Here is a 23,907-nt window from a genome sequence, read left to right as displayed (position 1 = left end):
ATATATTTTTATATCTTCCATATATTTTAATAACAAAAGTATTGTTTGAAACATATAGATATATCTATATTTTTTTCAAAATATATTTTATGTATTTTCAACAATTGTATAAGTTTATGTTATATATATATATAATTATTTATATAACATAATATACATATATATATATTTATTTATGAATATGTGAAAATGGCAAATATCAACAAAAAAAATCGTTCAAAAAAAATCAAATATTTAATATATTTCAAATGTAGGAGATAAATCGAAATGTATATGAGTAGATGTAGAGATGATGAATTTATATTCTATAAAAATTTTTTTTAAATTATTTAAATAGCGCCAAAATATATATATATATATATATATATATATTGTTATTAAAATGGTAATTGAACGAACAAATAATAAATATTGTAATGCCACATGTAACAAAAATGGCAAAACCCAGTGGTACCAATAAAAAAACTGTGATGGAAATTGCAAAACAAATGAAGGAGGATGCAGAAACTAAAGCACAAAGTCGTTTAGGTGGTAACAGTCTTGATAAATTGAAAGGGGATATAGAAAAAGCTGAATTTAAAGGTACTAACAGTGGATTGACTAAAGATAAAATTTGTGACCTTGACAAAACCAAACATACTAATGATAGTCGTCAATATGAAGCTAATGCTGATGGTAATACTTCCCATGATGGACCATGTACAGGAAAAGGAGGATCTCAACAAGAAAGATTTAAAATAGGAAAAGAATGGGAAACGCATCCCGATGTTAATAAAGATCATAATGAAGTATTATTCCCTCCTAGAAGGTTAGATATGTGTACATCTAACATAGAAAATCTGGACACTACTGCGAGCGATCTCACAGATAATAATGTGAACCACTCATTCCTTGGTGACGTATTATTATCAGCAAAATTTGAAGGCCAAGATATAGTAAATAAAATTGGTGGTGATAAATCCGACCCACGTATATGTCGTGCTATGAAATCAAGTTTTGCAGATATAGGAGATATAATACGTGGTAGAGATATCTGGACCAAAAACACGGATATGGAAAGATTGGAAAATAATTTGAAAGCAATATTTAAAAACATTCATGAAAAACATAATGGAATCCAACGCAAATATCCTGACACAGATAACGGCAAATATACCACATTGCGTAATGACTGGTGGAGCGCTAACCGAGATCAGGTATGGCAAGCGATGGTTTGTCAAGCACCAGTAGAGGCTACGTTACTTATTGGTCATTCTGATAATACGACGCAGTTTGTGATGTCTTGCGGTAAATATAATCCCACGTTTGTCCCATATGATGATTATATACCACAGAAGTTACGATGGCTCACCGAATGGAATGAAAGTTACTGCAAACAGTTGAAGGAATATATAAATTCGTTTAAAAGTAAGTGCTCGAAATGTAAAAGTGGTGCTAATAGTACCAATTGTAAAAGAGGAGAATCCACATGTAAGGAATGCAAAAATATGTGCGAAAAATATAAAGAATTTGTACAAAAATGGAACGAAAAATGGAAAGGTCAAAAAGATAACTACAACAAATATATATCCAATACAAGTACCACTGGTAATGATGAAATTCAAAATAAACTTGATGAATTTATGAAAAAACTTAAGGATGAAGGCAAAGCGGATTATGAAAATGGTCCTGAAGAATTTATAAACTCTTTGCTAGGGTATAGGTTTTGCACAGAAGCAAACCAAAACAAATACCTCGACAAGGACAAAAGCGATGACTCCTATATGTTTAGTGAAACCCCTAAAGATTACCAAAAAGCATGTACATGTGACGAAGAACCACCGCCTCTACCACCACCTCCGCCTCCAGAACCACCACAGCCTGGTGTTCCACCACAAGAACCCAAATGTACAGGAAACAAAATTCTCGATGCGGCAAATACTCTACAACACCAGGTGGCGTCACAAGTGCATACAAATAGTGTTGATTTGAAAGGTAAGGCACACGAAGGTAAATATAAGCATAACAGTGATCCAAATGTGTTTAAGACCGATCTATGTAAAATAACTATGGAACATACCAATGATGTACGTCAACAAAAACAACGTCAAGGAGGTCCATGTGAAGGAAAAGGTACAAACCAAGATGACCAAAGGTTTATTATTGGAGGTAAGTGGGAAACGAATGACGGATTAAATGATAAACACCCAGGTGTATTACTTCCACCTAGACGTAAACATATGTGTACTTCAAACTTAGAAAATATAGGTAGAGATAAGGAAATCACCGAATTTCTAAAAACCACAAGTGGTGCTAGTGTCAACGATTCGTTTTTGGGCGACGTGTTATTAGCAGCAAAATATGAAGGCCAAGATATCGTGCACAAACATCTAAGTAAAGGCGATATTCCAGGGATATGTAATGCTATGAAATACAGTTTTGCCGATCTGGGGGATATCATACGTGGTAGGGATCTTTGGAGTGGAGAAGAGGGTAACAAAGATTTACAGAAATATTTAGATAAAATATTCGAAAAAATAAAAAATTCTCCTGACATAAAAGGCAACGCAACATATAGTAGTGAATCCCCCCCATACAAAACCTTGAGGGAACATTGGTGGGAAGCGAACAGAAAAGACATATGGCGCGCCATGACTTGTACTGCGCCACAAGATGCAAAATTATTCACACATAATTTGAAGGGTGAATATATTTTTTCTAGTCCCAAATGTGGCCATAATGACCCAAAATTTGTACCCTCTGATGACTACATACCACAAAAATTACGATGGCTAACGGAATGGGTGGAAAGTTACTGTAAACAACTAAGAAGCCATTATTGGTCAGTGTACGTTCTTTGTTGGAGTTGCAAAAAACAATTAGATAAAAACCAACAACCTAAGGACACAGATAAAGAAAAAAAATTATGTGAACGTTGTACAAAAATGTGCAACGTGTATAGTGAACATGTGACAAAATGGCAAAAACAATGGAACGAACAAAAAAAACAATATACAACATTATACACAGGCACAAGTGCTAGTGGTAAGGACGATATTGAGAAAAAACATAATGAATTCCTACAAAAACTAAAAAACAACAGCAGTATTAACGGTTGCAACAAAGATACTAACACTTATGATAACCCTGAAGATTTTATTGATTTAATGGGAGGGTACAAATACTGTAAAGATACGTCCCAAACTAAATATAAAGAAAATGAAAATAATGAGGAGGCGTATGCATTCAAAGATAATCCAAAAGATTATAAAGCCGCATGTGCGTGGGAGGATAATACAGCACCACCAGCTGCACCACCGAAATCGAAACCAACATCAGAAGATGCGTGCAAAATAGTAAACACACTTATGGAGAAAGACGGAAATAATGGAAAGGGTGATATAGGTAGCTGTATAAAAAAATATGATCCAACTAAAACACCAAAACCTCAACCTTATCCTCTATGGGATTGCACTCATGCAGATAAAAAAAAACTAATAGGAGATAAAGATAAAGATGCTTGTATGCCTCCAAGACGACAAAAACTGTGCTTATACTATTTAAAAACCATGAGTGCTACTCAACAAAAAGATTTAAGAGAAGCATTTATCAAAACCGCTGCTGCCGAAACGTACCTTGCATGGAATTATTATATAAAATATGGTGATGGAAAAGGTAAAGGTTTTGACGACAACTTAAAAAATGAAGGAAAAATCCCTCCTCAATTTTTACGTCACATGTTATTTACCTATGGAGATTTAAAAGATTTATGTTTGGATAAAGATATATCGGAAAAAAAGTCAGGTGACGTGAAAGATGCAACAGAGAAAATAAAAAATATTTTCTCAACAAATGGTGGCGACACTGAAGACGCACGTACAAAATTTTGGGAAGAATATGGCCCATCTATCTGGAAAGGGATGCTCTGCGGTCTATCCCATCATATTCACAAAGACAATGAGCAAAAACGTAAAACACTTACCGAAAATGATAAATACAAGTACGAACGTGACGATTTAACGTCCGAAATGTCTACATATATCTTCAATATTGAGCAAACACCTCAATTTTTACGATGGTTCACCGAATGGTCCGACGAATTTTGCAAAAAACAAAAAGACAAATTAGTCACATTGCACAAAGAGTGTCAGAAATGTACTATTAAATCTAACAAAACATGTGAGAAAAGTGGTAAAGAATGTAACGACTGCCAAGATGAATGCGGTAATTACAAACAATTTATTGAACTGTGGAAAAAGGATTATGAACAACAAAAAGGAAAATTTGACATAGAAAAAAGAAGTAAATATGAGGATGCTCCTTTTGTGGAAACCACTACCCCTGTATATACATATTTATATCGAACACTGGGTTCTCTAGGTCTAAATGATAATTGTATGGAAAAAAAATCCACAACACAAAAAGTTGATATACCACAATCTATGGACACTCCACCTAGTGAATTCAAATACCAATGCGAGTGCGACGACAAACCTCCCAAACCAGAAACATGTGACCAAATAATGGATAGTGGTACCAACCAGTGGCAATGTGAAAAAAGTGGTACCACTGAAATGTGTGTCAAGAATGAACGGGACGAAGATGATGACACAACAAGTAGAACACCACGTCAACAACGTAGTGCTACTAGTGATGATTTTTATGATTTATTTAATGAATGGTTACATGATATGGAACATTCGTTAGATATAATTACAAACTTAATAGAAACATCATGTCAAAAACAAAAAGATACGAAACAAAGTGGCGAGAAGGAATGTAAGGGATGTAAGGATTTATGTGATTGTTACGATCAATTAAAATCAAGAATTGATCATCAATGGGATAAACAAAAAGGATACTTCCAGACGTATAAAGGGGCAAAAAAAGATGAAATGGGATTTACTGATCTTAATACTTATTTGGAAGCACAATGTGTTATAAATGAAAGTATAAAATCAACAAAAGAAACTGTACAAGAGGACAAGGATTCTGAAACAAAATGTGAAAACCTCAAATATGGAAAAGACAATTATGTGGAAGGACTATTAGAAAATACTACCAAAACGAACCAAAGTGTATGTGAGGTGTGCCAGCACATAGATACTGTTAAGGATAATGTATGTGCTAAGATAGGAGATGCCACTGGGTGTAACGCTAAAGATTATGACGATATAGACAGTAGCAACAACGAGCCAAAAAAATCATGGAAATGTAATAAAGAGTCTAACGAAACCTTGGAAGATAAAGTATGTATTCCTCCACGAACACAACAATTATGTATAGCTAACTTACATGATAATGACACACCGAATTTTAATGACGAAACTACTATGAAAACTAAATTAAAAGAAGCAATTAAAAAAGAAACGAAATTATTATGGCAAAAAAATAAAGATCATAAAGATAAGGCTTGCAAATCAGTTAATAGAAGTATTAACGATTTTAAAAATCTTGTGTTAGGTACAAGTTTATGGAAAAATAAAGCTATAAAAAATATAGAAAATAGAATTGGTACACTTATGCCAAATAATACCACTGGCGGCAAAATGACACAACAAGAATGGTGGGATTCCAACAAGTCGGAGGTGTGGAATGCCGTAAAATGCGGGATCAGAGAGGGACAAACGGGAACGACAGGTAACGAATGTCCCCAATTTATCCACGACGAGGACTACGATACTCAATTTTATTGGTGGTTCAGGGAATGGGGCGACGATTTTTGCGCCAAAAAAAAAGAGAAGGCACAAAAGGTGGAAACGAAATGTGGTAAAGTGGGAGATACAAATAACACTAAACGTAATTGTGATAGTAGTGGTAAAAATATAGAAGATACATGGTGTAGAGATGCCTGTAATGAATATAAAAATTTGATTAATAAACATAGAACTGTTTGGGAAAAATTTTCTAAAAAATTTGTTGAAGAGGAAGCGAAAAAAACCAATTCCTTAGATAACAGTCCTTCACTATATTTAATAAGTAGTTGTAAAGATTGTAGTGGAACAAATTTTGAAGAAGTGTTCAAAAAAGATAATGATCATGGGGATTATCAAAATACGTGTACGTGCCAACCAAGTGGGAGTAGTCCTGCTAGGAGTGATCCGCCTGGTAGTGTTCCCGCTGGAAGTACTTCCAAAGATATTGATCCGTGCGATCCTGGAACTACTGCCTCGAGTTGTCATGAGAAAAATATGGACGGAACATCATGGAACACAAAAATTGTTTCGCCAGAAAATATAGGTAAAGTCTATTCCCCTCCTCGCAGACAAAAATTATGTTTAGGGAATTTATATGGATTGACAGGTGGAGAAAAATCTCAACATAAAAATAATTTGGAGAAACATTTATATGCTGCAGCAAAGAAAGAAGCAGAACTTCTAAAATCATATTACGAAAAAAAACGTGGAAGTAGTTCCGGCAGTAATAGTAACAATAACGAATTGTGTACTGCCATCAAACGTAGTTTTTATGATTTTGGAGATATAATTAAAGGAACAGATCTAGAAAAAGGGACTTATGACAAAAAAGTCGAAGAACAAATAAAGGATATATTTAAAAATGACGAAAATGGTGGAAATACAACACGTAATGAGCAACAAATATTGGAAGCACGTAAATCTTGGTGGGATGAAAAAAAAGAAAAAATATGGAAAGCAATGACACAATGTAATGGCAACAATAACAAATGTAGTGTTAACACTCCCGATGATTATGATAAACATGATCAATTTTTAAGATGGTTTATCGAATGGGGAGAAGATTTTTGTATACAGAAAAAGGAATATATACAGCAATTGAACGATATATGTCTGGATAAGTCATGTAATGATCTGTGTGCTGGACAAACATGCGAAAAATGTCAAAAACTATGTGCAAAATATCATAGTTGGTTACGAACTAAAAAAAAAGAATGGAACGATCAAAAAAATAAATATAAAGAGGAATATAAACAAATAAAAGAACAAAAAAATAAATACAATGATGTTAATAAAAAACCTGATGATTATATAAAACACTACACAACGGTATGTAGTGAAGCAGATTTTAATAATGTTTTTAAGAAAAAAGACTCACAATATCAACCATACGAAGTAAAATGCGCTAATTGTATAAAGGAATTAACTAAACAAACAGTACAAAAAATTAAAGATAGAAATAGTGGCAAACAACAAGATGGTGGTGACCCACGACCCCCGAATCCCCCCAAACCGATGCCGAATCCAGATAGTGGTGGTGGTAAAAGTAATACACAGGAGTGCAATATTGCCAAATATATTAAAGAAAATGATGCCACACTTAAGGATGGAAAAAAAGATTGCAATCCAAAAGAAGGACCATTTGATTGGAAATGTGATGCAAGTGAGTTTAAAGACCCAAAAGACGGACCCTGTATGCCACCTAGACGTAAAAAAATGTGTATTCATTATTTACAAAATGATATTAAGGGAAACGGTAAAAAAGAAAAAGATTTAAAAGACGCATTAATTAAATCTATATCGCTTGAAACATATTTTTGGTGGCAAAAATATAAAACGGATAACCCTGGTGCAGAGGAAGAATTAAAAAAAGGAACTATACCTCCAGAATTTAAACGAATCATGATGTATACTTTAGGAGATTTCAAAGATTTAATAACAGGAAAAGATTTAGGTAAACATACAGGTAATAGCGATATAGAGCCAACAATAACAAAAATTTTAAATAGTGCCACCCCGAAAACCACACCTGATGCCTGGTGGAAAAGTGTTGAGTCGGAAGTGTGGGACGCGATGGTCTGTAGTCTGACACACAATATAAGTGACAAAGACAGTGTGCGACAACAACTGAAAAGTAAATATGAGTACTCCAAAGTGACGTTCGGTAATACCACTGGCACCACGTTATCCACGTTTGTGAAACGCCCCCAATTCCTCCGATGGATGACCGAATGGGGGGAACACTATTGTGTCAAACAAAAAGAGGAGTACCGCAATGTGCAACAGGTATGTGGGAGTTGTACTCTTAGTGGTAATACTAGTCCAAAAACATGTGATAAAACTGGTAATGAATGCAAAAAATGTGATGAGGCGTGCAAACAATATCAACAAGAAGTACAAAAATGGTTAAAAGAGTGGAACCTACAAGAGAAAAAATACACAGAATTATACAAACAAATAAATAGTGGTACAACTGGTACTAGTGTGAGTCCAGAAGACCAACTTGTGGTAACATACCTGGAAAAACTGAAAACTAGTGGTACCAGGGGTCAAACTAGTGGTCAACCTAGTGGTACTGATTATTCTACAGCTGGTGGGTATTTGCATAAAGAAGGATATACAAAAAATTGTGAGGTACAAAATGATTTTGCCAATAGTGGTGACACTGATTATGCGTTTCGTCAATATCCAAATACATATGATGAGAAGTGTACGTGTGAGGATAAAGTGGTGAAACCACCTAAAAAACAGGATACGTTACCAGACTCACGTGGTAGGTCACAGGACACCGCTGGTGGGAAAGCAGGAAAAGGACAATCACCATCATCTCCTGGTAGTACTTGTAAGGGACGTGATAAGCAGGATCTTGGTACTTGTCATGGAGGAGGTGTTATAGATTCAGGACAAGGAAAACCTGGTGGTATTACAGTTGTGACTGACCCCAAATCTACCCAGGATACCTCGTCTACTAGTGTCACACCTGAACCCGCACCTAGTCCAGCTGGTCCCGCTGATCCTGGTGCCGCGGCTGGTAACACTACTGGTGGCCAGTCTAACTCGGTTCAACCTAGTTCTGCGGCTAGTGGTACTGGTCAAGCTAGTGGTAAAGATTCCTCTTCTTCTTCATCTAGTAGTTCTAGTTCTAGTAGTAGTACGGCACATAGTGGTAGTAGTAGTAGTGGTCCAGGACCAGGAAAACAAATTGCTGAAGCTGTTAATTCCTTGTGGAACGCAATAAAAAATGATGTTTTGCCAGTTGCGGCTATGGCTGGAATTTTGGGGGCTGATGCAACAAAAAAAGCTTTCGACGCTACTGCAATAATTGCAAATAAAGTTTTAAATGGATCTAAAATTAGCCCTCCTGGTCCTGCTCTACCTAGTAATTCCCTTCCTGGACAAGGTGGTGGAAGTCCTCCTGTTCCTACTGCTCCAGCTGCTCCAAATAGTGGTGCTAGTGGTACTGGTACTACGGGGAATCAAAATCCGGGAACTGGTGGTAGTGCTAACACGGTGACACCACAAGTAACACCTGGACAGTCACCTGGAAGTGGAACACCCCCATCACAACATGGAAAAGCCTCAAACCCATCACAACCTAGTGTTACACCCGACATTTTCACCAAAATCGTCACGCCCACGGTCGTGCCTTGGGCTATAGGTATTGGTTTTGTTGGGATAGTTTATTTAATGTTGAAGGTAAGAGAAAGAGATATGTGTGGTTGTATATATATGTATGTGTGTTTTTTTGTGTTTTATATATATGTATGTATGGATGTGTGTGTGTTTTTTTTTTTTTTTGTATGTGGATATGTGTGTATTTTATATATATTGAAATATAGTAAGAAAAAAGAAATTATATATATATATATAAATGATAAAAAGGTATATATTGGAATATATTTGATGAAATAATAAAGTATATATAGATAAAAAAAATTTCAGAAATTTAAAAATATAAATAAAAAATAAAAAAGTGATAAAATAATTTCAGAAAAATTTAAAAATATAAATATAAAATGAGAAATTTTTTTTTAAATAAAAGAAAAAAAAATAAAAAAGAGATAAAATAATTTCAGAAAAATTTTAAAATATAAATATAAAATGAGAAATTTTTTTTTAAATAAAAGAAAAAAAAATAAAAAAGAGATAAAATAATTTCAGAAAAATTTTAAAATATAAATAAAAAATGAGAAATATTTTTAAACAAAAAAAAAATAAAATAAATTCAGTTAAAATAAAATTAAAAAGTGAGAAATGTTATGAAAAAAAAGAATATAAAAAAAAATTCAATTAAAATAAAAAAAATGAGAAATGTTATGAAAAAAAAATATACACAAAAAAAAAATTCAATTAAAATAAAATATAAAAAGAGAAAATTTATGAAAAAAAGAATATAAAAAAAAGATTCAGTTAAAATAAAATAAAAAAAATGAGAAATGTTATGAAAAAAAAAATATAAAAAAAAAACTAAATTAAAATAAAAAAATGAGAAAATTTATGAAGAAAAAAAATATAAAAAAAAATTCTCTTAAAATAAAAAAATGAGAACATACTTTATGAGAAAAAAAAAATACACAAAAGAAATTCACTTAAAATAAAAAATCATAAAATATTTTATCATAAAATAATTAAAAAAAAATTTCTTAGAAAAAAAAAATAAGAACAAATTTTGTATCAGAAAATAATTAAAATAAAAAAAGAAATATACAGATAAAAAAATTTGTTCAAATAGAAAAAAAAAAAAAGGAATATATTGGAAAAAACAATTCGTTAAAAAAAAATTATATACATAGTAATAAATTTGGTGAAATAGAAAAAAGGAATATATAGTTAAAAATATTTATTCAAATAATAACTATATATAAATATATTTATTAAAATAAAAAAGGAATATATAGGGAAAAAAAAAAGATAGAGAGAAAAAAACATTTTACACATTTCAGAATTAAAATGAAAATGAAAATTTTTTTTAAATAGAAATAAAAACAGAATTCAGTTAAAACTAAAAATGAGAAATTATTTTATAAGAAAATAATTAAAATAAAAAAAAAAAATGGAATATATTGATATATATTTGTTGAAATTAAATAAAAGGAATATATGGGAACAATTTAGTGGAAAGAAAGAAAAAAAAAATATATATATAGATAAAACAAATTGTTAAAATAATAAGTATATATAAATAAATTTGGTGAAATAAAAGAAATATATGGGAATAAATTTGGTGAAATATAAACTATATAGATATATATTTCTTAAAATAAAAAAAAGAAATATATAAAAACAATTTTGTTGAAATGATAAGTATATATAGAAATAATTTAATTGAAATAAAAATAATATATGGGAACATAATTTGTTAAATTAAAAAAAAGAAATATTTAGGTAAAAAGATGTGTTCAAATAATAAGTATATATAGAAATAATTTAGTTGAAATAAAAAAAAGGAATATATATTGATATATATTTGATGAAATAAAAAAAAGAAATATTTAGGGAAAAAGATGTGTTCAAATAATAAGTATATATAGAAATAATTTAGTTGAAATAATAAAAAAAGAAATATATAGTTAAAAAAAAATTATGTTAAAAAAAGAAATATATAGTTAAAAAAATTATGTTAAAAAATGGAATATATTGATATTTATTTGTTGAAATGAAAAGTATATATGAGAATAAATTTGATAAAAAAAAAAAGGAATATATAGAAAAAAAAATTGTGTTAAAATAAAAGGAATATATTGATATATATTTGTTGAAATAAAAAAAAAGGAATATATAGATAAAACAAATGTGTTAAAAAGAAATTATATAAAAACAAAATTATGTTAAAAAATACAATATATAGGAACAACTTTGTTAAAAAATAAAATATATAGAAATAATTTTGTTGAAATATAAAGTATATATAGATAAACAAATTTGTTGAAATTAAAAAAAAAAGGAATATATTGATAAAAAAATTTATTGAAATAAAAAAGAATATATAGTAACACATTTTTTGAAATAAAAAAAAAAAAGAAAGAGAGAGAAAAAATAAATATTTCATAGATTTCAATATAAAAGTGAAATTGAAAATTATTTTAAATAAAAAAAATACACAAAAATTAAGTTCAAATAGAAAAACAGAAATTTTATAAAAAAAAATATACAAAAAAAAATTCAGTTAAAAAAAACATGAGAAATTGTATCAAAAAAAAAAATTTGAAATGAAAATCCAATTAAAATACAAAATGAGAAAAACTTTTATCAAAAAAAAAAAAAATATAAAAACAATTCATTTAAATAAAAATGATGAAAAGAAAAATTCAGTTAAAATAAAAATATATATATATATATAATTAAGTTAAAATAAAAAATGAGAAAAAAAAAATATATCTATATATATAAATAAATATACCAATACATACATAATTATACCAAAACCTATATATATTTATATATAAATCCTAACACATATATAATACCCCAACACATATATAAACCCCCACACATATATACCACTCACACATATATATATCCCCCCCACATATACATATCCCACGAAGATATATATCCGGACACACAAATATCTCTAAATATATATATGTTGGATATATATATATGTATACATATATACATGATATAGAAACATAAACGCATATATATACACATTATATATTCATATAAGCGTATATATATGCATATATGTTCCTATATTGTGCATATATCTATATGTATATATATATATTCAAAATATATATTTATAAATATTTGTGCGCGGGTCCCCCCCACACGGGGGATATACATCTTCGTGGGGGGGGTATATGTGGTGGTTATATATATACGTGTGGTATATATATGTGTGGTATATGTGTGGTGGTATATGTGGATATGTGGGGATTTTTTTGTGTTTTTATATATATGTGAAGAGAAATAATTTATATATATATAGAGAATGAAGTTAAAATATTCAAAAAAAAAAAAATTTGAAAATAAAAATAAAAATGAAAATTTTTATAAATAGAAAAAAAAAAAAAAAATTGAAAATAAAATTCAGTTAAAATAAAAAATGACAAATTTTATCAAAAAAAAATATAAAAAGAATTTATTTAAAAAAAAAATATAAAAAAACATTCATTTAAAATAAAAAATGATAAATTTTATCAGAAAAAAAAATTGAAAATAAAATTCATTTAAATAAAAATGAGAAATTTTATGAAAGAAAAATGAAGTTAAAATAAAAAATGAGAAAAAAAAAAAAAACAATTACCTATATTTATTCACATACATATACATATATCCCAATACATATACATATATATACCCATACCCACATATACATATATTTTTTTTGTAGAAAAAAACACCGACTCGACCTGCAGATATTTTTAGCATCCTTGAGATACCCCAAAATGATGAGGCCATTCCGACGAAAACATCGACGAATAGATATGTACCATACAAAAGTGACCGTTACGCTGGAAGGACATATATTTATATGGAAGGAGACGAACCAGATGATTATGTACGTGATATATCTTCTTCTGATGTCACGACCTCGTCGTCCGAAAGCGAATATGAAGAGATAGATTTGTATATGCCGCGTAGTCCTAAATATAAAACTTTAATCGAAGTGGTACTGAAACCAACAAAACAACCAAGTGATATACCTAGTGGTACTCTACCTAGTGATATATCAAATAGTGGTACCATACCAAGTCATATACCCATAGATAATGAGTGGAATGAATTAAAAAAGGATTTTATTTTGAACATGTTACAAACAGAACAAATGGATATACCTGGAAACACTACAGATACTAATACTTCATATAGTGGTATGCCTCTAGAACAACCTTTTATTACCCAAATCCAAGATCGAAAATTATATAGTGATGATAATGAAATTATATATAATATTGATTGGAATGTTCCGGAAAATACACAGATATATACTACGGATGATGCGACATATAATAGTTTATATAGTGGTATAGATCTAATTAATGATTCGTTAAATCGTGATAACGATATTGATATATATGATGAGTTACTGAAAAGAAAAGAAAAGAAAACGAATTATATGGAACTAAACATACGAAAAATACAAGTTCCAATATTTTTGCAAAACCAATAAGTGGTGATCCGATACTTAACCAATTGGATTTATATGATAAATGGTTAGAGAGAAATAAAGATATGTACAACCAATGGAATAATAAAGAGGAAATCTTAAGTAAATTGAATGAAAAATGGAATAATGAAAATAAAGAACATCTATTGTATACATCAACCCATGATGATATTAATAGAATTAATGATGAAAAATATAAAACGATTAGTACAAAAACACATGATGGTAATGATAAAATATCTTTTGAACAACTTGGATCAACAAATATTCCTCCTAATGATCTTACAACGCAAAATAATGGTGCTCAAACAAAGAATTTACGCACAAATGTATCTATGGATATCCATATGGATGAAAAAAATAATATACCATGTGACAAGGACGATTTGGAAAATTTTTATAATTCTTTTGATGACGATGAAAACCATTATATGAATTTAAAAAGGATTGTGTCTAGATAATATATTAATAAAAAATTAAGAGGAAAATATCTCCAAATGTAATATATCGAATATATGATATATATATATATATATATATATATATATATATATATATATATATATAACAATTTATTTATTTATTTTTATTATATTTTTTTTTGGTATGTTAAATTTTTTTTTTTTTCGCATAATTAAAAAAAAAAATAATAAAAAAAAAATTTTATAGGAAATAAATATATATAATATTAATTCATAGATTTTATGTTATAATACATTATATTATAAACATATAGATATATTATATAGTACAAAATAAAAAAGAAAAAAATTATAAAAAAGAAAATTTTAATCTAATAATATTTGTAGAAAAATGTATTATATATTTCTTTTTATTATAAGAACTCAAAACAAATTATGAACATCTGTTAAAATATTATTTTTATATATGTGTACACTATCAAAATATATTATCATAATAAGTATAATTTAACATTGTCTTAATTATTATTCTTATTATTTTGTTGTTTTACCTGATAGTCGAATATTAAATTTTATCATATTCTAACATATTTTTAATACATAAATAAAAAAGTACTTAACATAATGAATTCTTAACATTTGTTTTTATGTTTTTGTTTATTTTATTAGCATATCATAACATAATGTTATATCTACGTTTGTACAATTTTATTCATATTAATTTAAATTTATATATGGAATGATAGCTTTTTACCTACATTTTGCAAATAACACAATCATCTCCAATACACCTTAAATGTAATTATATATATATATATATATATATATATATATATATTATATCCATATAAAGGTTTATACCTTTTACTATTAAAACATTATTATGGATAAAATGTTATATTGTCCTTGATTTATAAAATATATATATATATATATATATATATATATATATATCAGAATATAATAAATTACTGTTTATATTTTGTTAACGTATTACATAAATCAACATATTTATATTTTAATTTTATTAAATAAAAAAAAAAAAACAAATAATTTTTATGACTATTTATTTTATTAAATTAATTATTTGCTTTGTATAACATATGTGTTTTAACAAAAATTATAATTTCGTATTTTTTGTTTTATTTGTTTGAAATATATATAAATTATAGAAAATATAAAATAGTATAAAGATAAATTTATATAAATTAAAAATATATTTAATGTATTATAATATTTATATATTATTTTTTTATAAAAAAAAATTGCGCCACCCCCCTCCGGGTAACTGAGTAGCTCGGTCTGCAACTTTTCTTATGAAATTGTCGGCACGCGGAGTCGAACCAACGTTCTCACAAGGAAAGCTACATACCTAACGACTGGGCTACTGGGGCAGCTTAATAATAGTACTAGCATAAAAGTAATATTAAAATGACATATTCGCACAAAATATATATATATATATATATATATATATATATATATATGTATTATGTGTATACATAAATTGTATTGTACAGTAAAATATAATTACATATTTTTTAAAAAATATAAATAATAATTTGTTAATTTAATTAAAATAATTAAAAATATATACATTTTTTTATTTATTTAAATTTTAAGTATGCCAATGTTTCTTAATATATATAATATATATACCTATATTTTTTTATTTTTTATTATAAATATGCTGTTCTTTTATAATATATTATAATTAATTAATTTACATATTTAAAAATATATTATATTTATTTTATTCCAATATATATATTTTTTTATTATTATTTTGAATATTACATATATTCTTTTTTTATAAAAGTAAATATAAAGTGTAGACATATATTATAATAAAATTATGCTTAAACTCTGTAGACAGAATATAGTCATTAAAATTTAATTATAAAGAATGCTATCATTTATTGTAATACGTCAGTTTATTACATTTTATATTTTTATTATAAAAAAAAAAAAAAATTAAAATATTACACATATTTATGGATTCTTTACCACATACTTTGTTAATATGGGTACAAATAAATTTTTTTTCTCATTTATTTTTTCATAGATATATAATTTATAATTATTCATTTTATGTTTTGTTACTATGAAATGTAAAAAATGATACACTGAAGTTTTCTTTAAAATAATTGAAAAAATAAAGATGAATGAATAAATAACATAAAATGAAAGAAACAAATAAAATGTCAAAAATAAATATGTACATATATATAATAGAATGAATGATAAAAAAAAAAATAATAATAAATAATAATAAAAATAAATGGATAATTTCACATTAATGCTGTAATGATATATTTGTACTTAATATAATTATATATATATATATATTAATGTATGTGTCAATTTTTTCATCGTGTGAATTTCACTTTATTCATTTTATTTTCTCATAATTGATAATATTACTCTCTTTTTAAATTATCCTTTTTGGAGATAGGTCTCGATAAACTTTCTCTTCTTGATCCTACCGATTTTATTTTTCTTTTTCCACTTGGTGATGGTACTTCTTTTAGGTTTGTATTTTTGTTTTTCATTGAAGTTGTAGTTTTTTTTTTTTTTTTTAAAATTGGTTTATCAATAATTTGATAGAATTTTTTATTTGCATTTTCATTTAATGATGTATGTTCTTTACATGATCTTCTAGGTTGTTTTCTTGTTGGACTTTCATTACTTAGATATGATTTTGTTTTAACACTTCTTCGTCTTTTATTTTGTTCACTTGGTAAGTTTGAACCTTCACTTTGTTCATTTATTTGATCTAAAGATTGACAAATATCTTTTGTTGAATATTTATTTGTAGATATATCATAACATGTATCTTTAATATAAGTATGATCTTTTCCTTTATTTTTATTAAATATATATGCTTTATCCATATTATCATCTACATTTTGTATTTGGTTTTTTTTCTCTTCTAAATATTTTTTTACGATTTCATCATGAGCATCAATTTGTTCTATATCATTATTCTCATTTTGAATATCATTATAATTATTATTATCTCTTTTGTGTTTTTTGCTTAACATGTCTTCATCATATATATCATCATATCCTCTCTTTACACATACCCTATCAGTATCTATATGTGATGAAATAAATGCACAGTGAGACGAACCTCCTGCAAATGACACAATTTTTATTAAATTTTGATGCATTAATTCAGAATCACTTTTATTATATTTTGAAATCATTTTTTTTACAAATTTAATAAAATCAATTTCTGAGGGTTCATTTTTTTCAATGACAGCTAAGGAGGTGTCTTCATCAAATTCGTTACCTCCTGTACCCCAACCAAATAATTTTCCATTATCTGTTAAAACTAAACAATGATCAGTACCACATGTAATATTTTTTATAATATAATTATTTTTTTTAAAAAAATCTAATTCTAAAGGATAATATGCATCATCATCACATTCCATACCTAATATTTCTCTATTACCCCATATATATAAATCATTATTATTTAATAAACAGACTGTAAAACTTTGTCCACCACATAATTGATTAATTTTTTTTTGTGATAATTCTTCAATCCTTTCAAATTTTTTAATTATATTATCTTTTGAAGAAACTCCACAAGATCCATATGCATTTCTACCAATACCATATACATCTAAAGAGTCTTCCAACTGAACATATGTATTATTTCCTCCACAATAAATATTTTCAAATTTATTTTCAAATCCAAAATATGTATAATGATAACAATTGGGATATACATATTTTATTCTTTGTTCTTCTGAATCTTCTTGTTCATAAAAATTATTACACACTTGACAAGAATCGCTATTCCCCATGGTAAAAATATATTCACGACTTTCATCAAGACAAATTAAATGATCTTCACCAGATATTATATTAATTATTTTTATATCTTCATCTTTTCGATCATTTGAATCATTACATGTATGATTTTCATAAGAATCTTGACTTTTTAATATACCCCCATTATTATTATTACTATTACTATTACTATTATTATTGTTATAACTAAATTGTATTTCTATAAATTCAAACGATTTTGTTAATAATTCGTTTTTTTCTCCAAATGATGGTAACCCTAATACTCCACAATAATCTCGAAATCCTCCAGTAATATATACCTTACCATTTTCTAACAAAATGGCTGTATGGTTATCACCACATGTAATCTTTTTTATTTTTGAAGGAAACGTAAAATTAATTAAAGTAGGAGAATGTTCTAAATCTTTTATTCCACTTGAATATGTTTTTCTTCCTAATACCCCCATATCATTACAACCAAAAGAATATAATTTATCATCTGTTGTTTTTATAATTGTATGCATAGACCCACATATTACTTCATCAATATCATTTGGTAAATTAGGAATAGCTGTTGGATTTACCTGAACATAGTCAGTACAATATTCTGGGGGTAATTGACCACATTCTCCTGACCCAAAAATAAAAAGCGTATTTTTCAATTTTTTCATTTTAAATAAATTTGTTTTTATATTTACAACAAAATGAAGAAAAAAAGAAAAAAAAAGAAAAATAATGCCCCTTATATGTATGTAAATAAATAAATATATATATATATATATATATATTTATATGTAAAAATAAATATTATATATTTTTATATCCTTTAAATTATAAACATATGTTATATACATAAAAGGAGAAAACTAAATATATGTGGAAAATTTCTGTAAAAGTTTAAATTAATAATTTTTCTACGAATATTATATATATATACTTTTTTTTTCAGTATACGTTTATCATTTTAATTAATATAAATTATGATTTATATTCATGTAAATATTTGGGAAACTATATATATAAAATAAAAGGTCCCTAAAATATATTTCTTCTATATGAATATTAGTACAAATAAATAAAAAAAAAAGAAAAAAAAAATTCATAAATATATATATATATATGTATATATATAATTAAAAGAAATTAATAAATATTTATATATATTTTTTTTTTTTAATGTCAAGTTAATATTTATATAATAATAATTTTGATCACATAAATCATTATACATACTAATATATATACATATAATATATTAAAATATAATTGTGAAAAAAAATTACCCTCATTAAAGAATTGGAAAAAAAAAAAATAAATATATGATTTTTTAATTAAAAAAAAAAAAAAGGAAATATATATATATATATATATATATGTATGTATATTATATAATAGTGTATATATTTTTTAATACTATAAGCCCAATGTAAAATGTGCTTTATTATGTTATATATAAATATATATATATATATATATATAATAAATATTACTCAAAGGAAAAAAATACATATTATATGTATACAGGGAAATTATAAATTTATTAATCAAGTACAAAATAAATTTTTATATTTAATGTGTCCTCATTTAAAAGGATCATATTATATGAATTTCCTTTTATTTATTTAATACAAGAATATAAGTTTATATAAAAAATTATGTTACTAAAAAAAAAAAAAAAAAGAAAAAAATTTTATATTAAAATATGAAAGTTTGTATATAATAAAAAATATAAATATATTTATATTTTTTGTTATTGGAAAAGAGTGAATTGTATAACCTTTATTATGAAATAAAAGTTTTATTATTATATATTTTTTTAATATCCTAACATAATGGAAATCACATAAGAGTTACATTTGTATTTCTTATTATTACTAAATTACAATAAATAAATACATATATATATATATATATATATATATATATATATATATACAATTAATTAAAAATCGATTAAAGATATAAAACACCTTATAAGTTTATTTCCAGAAAATTTTAGATTGTAAATATAGTTTATATAAATGGAAAGTAGAAAGTAGACTTATCATTTATAATATATTGTTACAACATTATTTTATACTACAAAATATTGTAATAATTATTATTGTGACAATTAATGAACAATAGATGGTTATAAAAGAATATAAATAGTTTCTCATGATAAAAAATGTTTATAATAATGAAATTGTTATATACAAATATATATATATATATATATATATATATAATCTTATATATGTATATATATATCTTTGTAATTTCCAACTGTTCTTTTTCACATCATTAAAAATGTATAAGTTAATAACATTGTTTTGTTTTTATAACAATATTTATTTGGACAAAAATATATATATATATATATATATATATATCATTTTAAATATTAATAAAGAGGGACAATAAATTCGTATGATAAATTTTCTTTTCTTTTTTTTTCTTTTTGGATTTATTAACTTACATCTGAATCTTATAAAACCTTATTATCAGAAAACTAAAATGATATATTAAGTGCTGTTTGTGTATTATTTACAAAATATATTTTTATAATAAAGAATTTATGTTGATAATATTGATAAATATAAATAAATTAAAATACCTAAATATATATATACATATATTAATGAGAAAAACATTTCAATTTATTTTAATATATTCACATTTTCTATATCATTGTACATATTCATGTGTAAATAAGATCTTTTAAAAATATATATAAAATAAATATCCATACTGTTATGTATATATTTCCTTCCTTTTTCAATAATATGTTTCTTGGATAAATATATATGATTTATTATATAAAGTTCATGTTTATGAAAGTATTTATTTTTTTATATATAGAAAAATTTTCATATGGATATAAAAAAAAAAAAATATATATTTTAATATTTTTATTTTTTTTTTTTTTTTTTTTTTTTTTTATTATTATATTAACACATATTATATATAGGTGTATATTTTGATTTTTAAAAAAAAAGGCACACTTATATATTATCATATATATATTAAAATTATGTATATATATATATATATATATATATATATATATATATATTAATTTTCCCCTTAATAAAATATATTTTAATATATATATATTTATTTATTTATCTTTGTTGTGTATAATTAGTTCATTTTCTTTTTTTCTTTTCATTTTCCTTTTTTTTTTTTTTATAATTTCATTTTTCATAATGAGCAGAAGTGTAAGTTTGAGTTTAAGTTCAAACGAGAAATCTTCTTCAAGTTTTTTCTCGACAAAAGGGTCAAATAAAAATATCGAAGATAATGAAAATGGAAAAAAGAGATTACCAAGTTATGACACAAAGAATTTGAAGAATAAATCGAAAGGTCAAAAAATTGAAAAAGATATATATTCGGAAGATGATGATAATAATAATAGTAATAATGTAGTACAAGAAAATGTATCAAAAGAAAAAAATTGGGATAATAATAATAATTATCAAATAAAGAAGAAAAAGAAAAGAAAAGACTATCATTCTTCATCTAGTATTAGTATGATGAGTTTATCATCTTTTAGTAAAGATAGTGATAATGAACACAAAGAAATGAAAAGAAAAAATAAAGATAATAAGAAAAAAAAAGAAAGCTCTATCTATAAAAAAAAGAAGGAAGATAAGTATAACAAACGTGATTGTTATCAATATGATAAGTATGATAGTGATAATTATAATGACAATTCTCATACCTATAGTAACCATTCCAGTGATAGGAAAAAAAGAAAAAAATATCATGAAGAAAAACATAAGGAAAAGAAAAAAAAAAAGAAAAATTCTATTTCCTCTAGAATCAGTTATTATGATAATTATAAAGACGAAAAAAAAAAAAAAGAAGATCGAAACATATCAAAAAGAAATAAAGATAAAAGAAAAAAAAAATACAACAGATCAAGTAGTGTTTCTTTTTCTAGCTATTATGAAGATATAAGCGATAATAGCAATGAAAGTGACACCATAGAAAATAGAAAAAATAAAGATAAAAATAAAAAAATTAATAAAATAAAACATGATAAAGAAGGAAAATATTATACATCAAAACATTCAGAAAAAGAAAAAGATTATTCTCGAAAAAAAAAAAAAAGAAAAGGAGACACGAAAGATTCATTATATTCAATAAGTTTAAGTTCATATGAAGATTTTAAGAGAAAAAAACACAAAACGAAAAAGGACAAGCATAAGGATAATGGAAAGGAGAGTGATTATTATGATGAAGAAGAATATATAAAGGAACATACGGGAGAATTATTAAAAGAAAAGAAGAAAAAAAACAAAGAAAAAAAAAGAACATGGAAAAATGAAAAACATGAGGACACAAGTAAAGATTTCTTTTATAATAAGGAAAAAACACATTCTTTAGAAAGGGGAGAAGATGAAAAGAATAGTTATTTTAGTAGGGAAATATCCGAAGATTTTTTCGCTTCCAATAGTAGAAATAGAAGTAGAATAAGTTCTAGTGATTCTTATTATAAAATAAAGAAACATGAACGTAAGGATAAGAAAAAAAGAAAATATGATGAAGAAAAATTATCATTAATAACAAAGAAAAAGAGGAAAAGACGAGATAATCATTATAGTGATGACAATTATGTTAGTGATAATACTTATAGTAGTATGTATCGTAATAAAAATTATATGATTAATCGTAATAATGATCGTGTAAATAATCGAACACATAACCATACAACCTATCGAAATAATGATCATATAAATTATCATCGACGTAGTTCTTATAAGGAAGATGTTTCCAATAAATATTATGATAAGAAGGATTTAGAAAAAGAAAAGTATATTAAAAGATTCAATGAAAATGAAAAATATAGAAATAATGATCTTATGTCGAAATATGATATTAATAAAAAAAGAAAAAGTTCTCCTAATTATGATATATCATCTAAATATAGTAATTATAAACGTTCGTCATATATAAATAATATATCTATTAATACAAACAGTCGTTATTCTAATCTTAACATGAATGGAATTGATAAGATGGGAATAATAAATAGAGAAAAAACATGTCCTTTTCTTCTTCGCTTGTTTTATAAAGTAGATAAAGAGTATAATGTTGATGATATGGATATATTGACTAAAGATAATAATAGTAATGAATTACAAATATATGCATGGATAGATATCACTATGAGAGAAATTGTTACACTTGTAAAAGATTTCTATAAAGATAGTAGACAAAGAAATGCTCAATGGGTTTTTAAAGTTTTTTCATATGAAAAAAAAAAATTAACATTCTTATCAAAGGTACATAGTACAATATATAATTATAAAGAAGATAATAAAACCTTACTATCTTTGAATTATGAAATTGGTGATATTATATTATTATCAATTATGTTGGACAAAAAATGATATCAAACGGATAATATGTGTAACATATAGATATATGTATGAGTTTAAATGTGTGCATATTTATATATATATATGTTTCCTCCTTTTTTTTTAATTCATATATAATCTTTCCATTTGGTCAATTTAAGGTTGTCCGAATTTTTTTTTTTTTTTTTTTTCTTGTTCAAATATATATATATATATATATATATATTATAATTAAACAAAAAAGAGAATGTTAAAATATTTTTAAAAATGGTTTTTGTTTTTTTGATATACAATTTTTATAAATTTTTTTTTTCTTTTTTTTTTTTTTAAAGTTAAATGAAACAAATGTTTGAGTAAATAAAAATATGAAAACACAAAAAAAATTAAAAAAATATAAATAAAAAAAATAATAAAATAAATAATAAAGGAATATTTATATATACACATAAAAGCATAAAATTAAAAGGTTTTGTAGATATGCATATGTAATATAATATTTCGATATATATAAGTTGTTTGAAGTATATATATATATATATATATAT

The 23,907-nt window shown here is 25.3% G+C and overlaps 2 protein-coding genes, 1 non-coding gene and 2 pseudogenes across 3 annotated transcripts, besides 2 other annotated features; 3 read left to right on the top strand and 2 right to left on the bottom strand.

Annotated features, from left to right (window-relative positions):
• The first annotated feature begins 434 nt into the window (after window positions 1-434).
• On the top strand, window positions 435-9,371 carry PADL01_0710700 (annotated as a pseudogene).
• Window positions 435-9,371: a sequence feature (erythrocyte membrane protein 1, PfEMP1, putative).
• A 3,643-nt stretch (window positions 9,372-13,014) lies between these two features.
• Window positions 13,015-14,252, top strand: PADL01_0710600 (annotated as a pseudogene).
• Window positions 13,015-14,252: a sequence feature (erythrocyte membrane protein 1, PfEMP1, putative).
• A 1,223-nt stretch (window positions 14,253-15,475) lies between these two features.
• Window positions 15,476-15,612, bottom strand: PADL01_0710500. The gene has a single exon (XR_003699334.1). It is a non-coding gene; the product is annotated as a Plasmodium RNA of unknown function RUF6-1 (non-coding RNA).
• Window positions 15,613-16,633: 1,021 nt separating this feature from the next.
• On the bottom strand, window positions 16,634-18,688 carry PADL01_0710400 (regulator of chromosome condensation, putative; the record flags this gene model as incomplete). Its single annotated transcript, XM_028681142.1, has 1 exon — window positions 16,634-18,688. One exon carries the CDS (start codon window positions 18,686-18,688, stop codon window positions 16,634-16,636), a length of 2,055 nt encoding a protein of 684 aa, XP_028537549.1.
• A 2,517-nt stretch (window positions 18,689-21,205) lies between these two features.
• PADL01_0710300 (sin3 associated polypeptide p18-like protein) lies at window positions 21,206-23,395 on the top strand (the record flags this gene model as incomplete). Its single annotated transcript, XM_028681141.1, has 1 exon — window positions 21,206-23,395. One exon carries the CDS (start codon window positions 21,206-21,208, stop codon window positions 23,393-23,395), a length of 2,190 nt encoding a protein of 729 aa, XP_028537548.1.
• Between the last annotated feature and the right edge of the window lie 512 nt (window positions 23,396-23,907).

Source organism: Plasmodium sp. gorilla clade G2, assembly GCF_900097015.1.
Source record: "Plasmodium sp. gorilla clade G2 genome assembly, chromosome: 7".
In the NCBI taxonomy this organism is placed as follows: Eukaryota; Apicomplexa; class Aconoidasida; order Haemosporida; family Plasmodiidae; genus Plasmodium; species Plasmodium adleri (nom. inval.).
The sequence above is the reverse complement of the archived record's forward strand: the minus strand, read 5'-3'. Positions and strand labels throughout refer to the sequence as shown.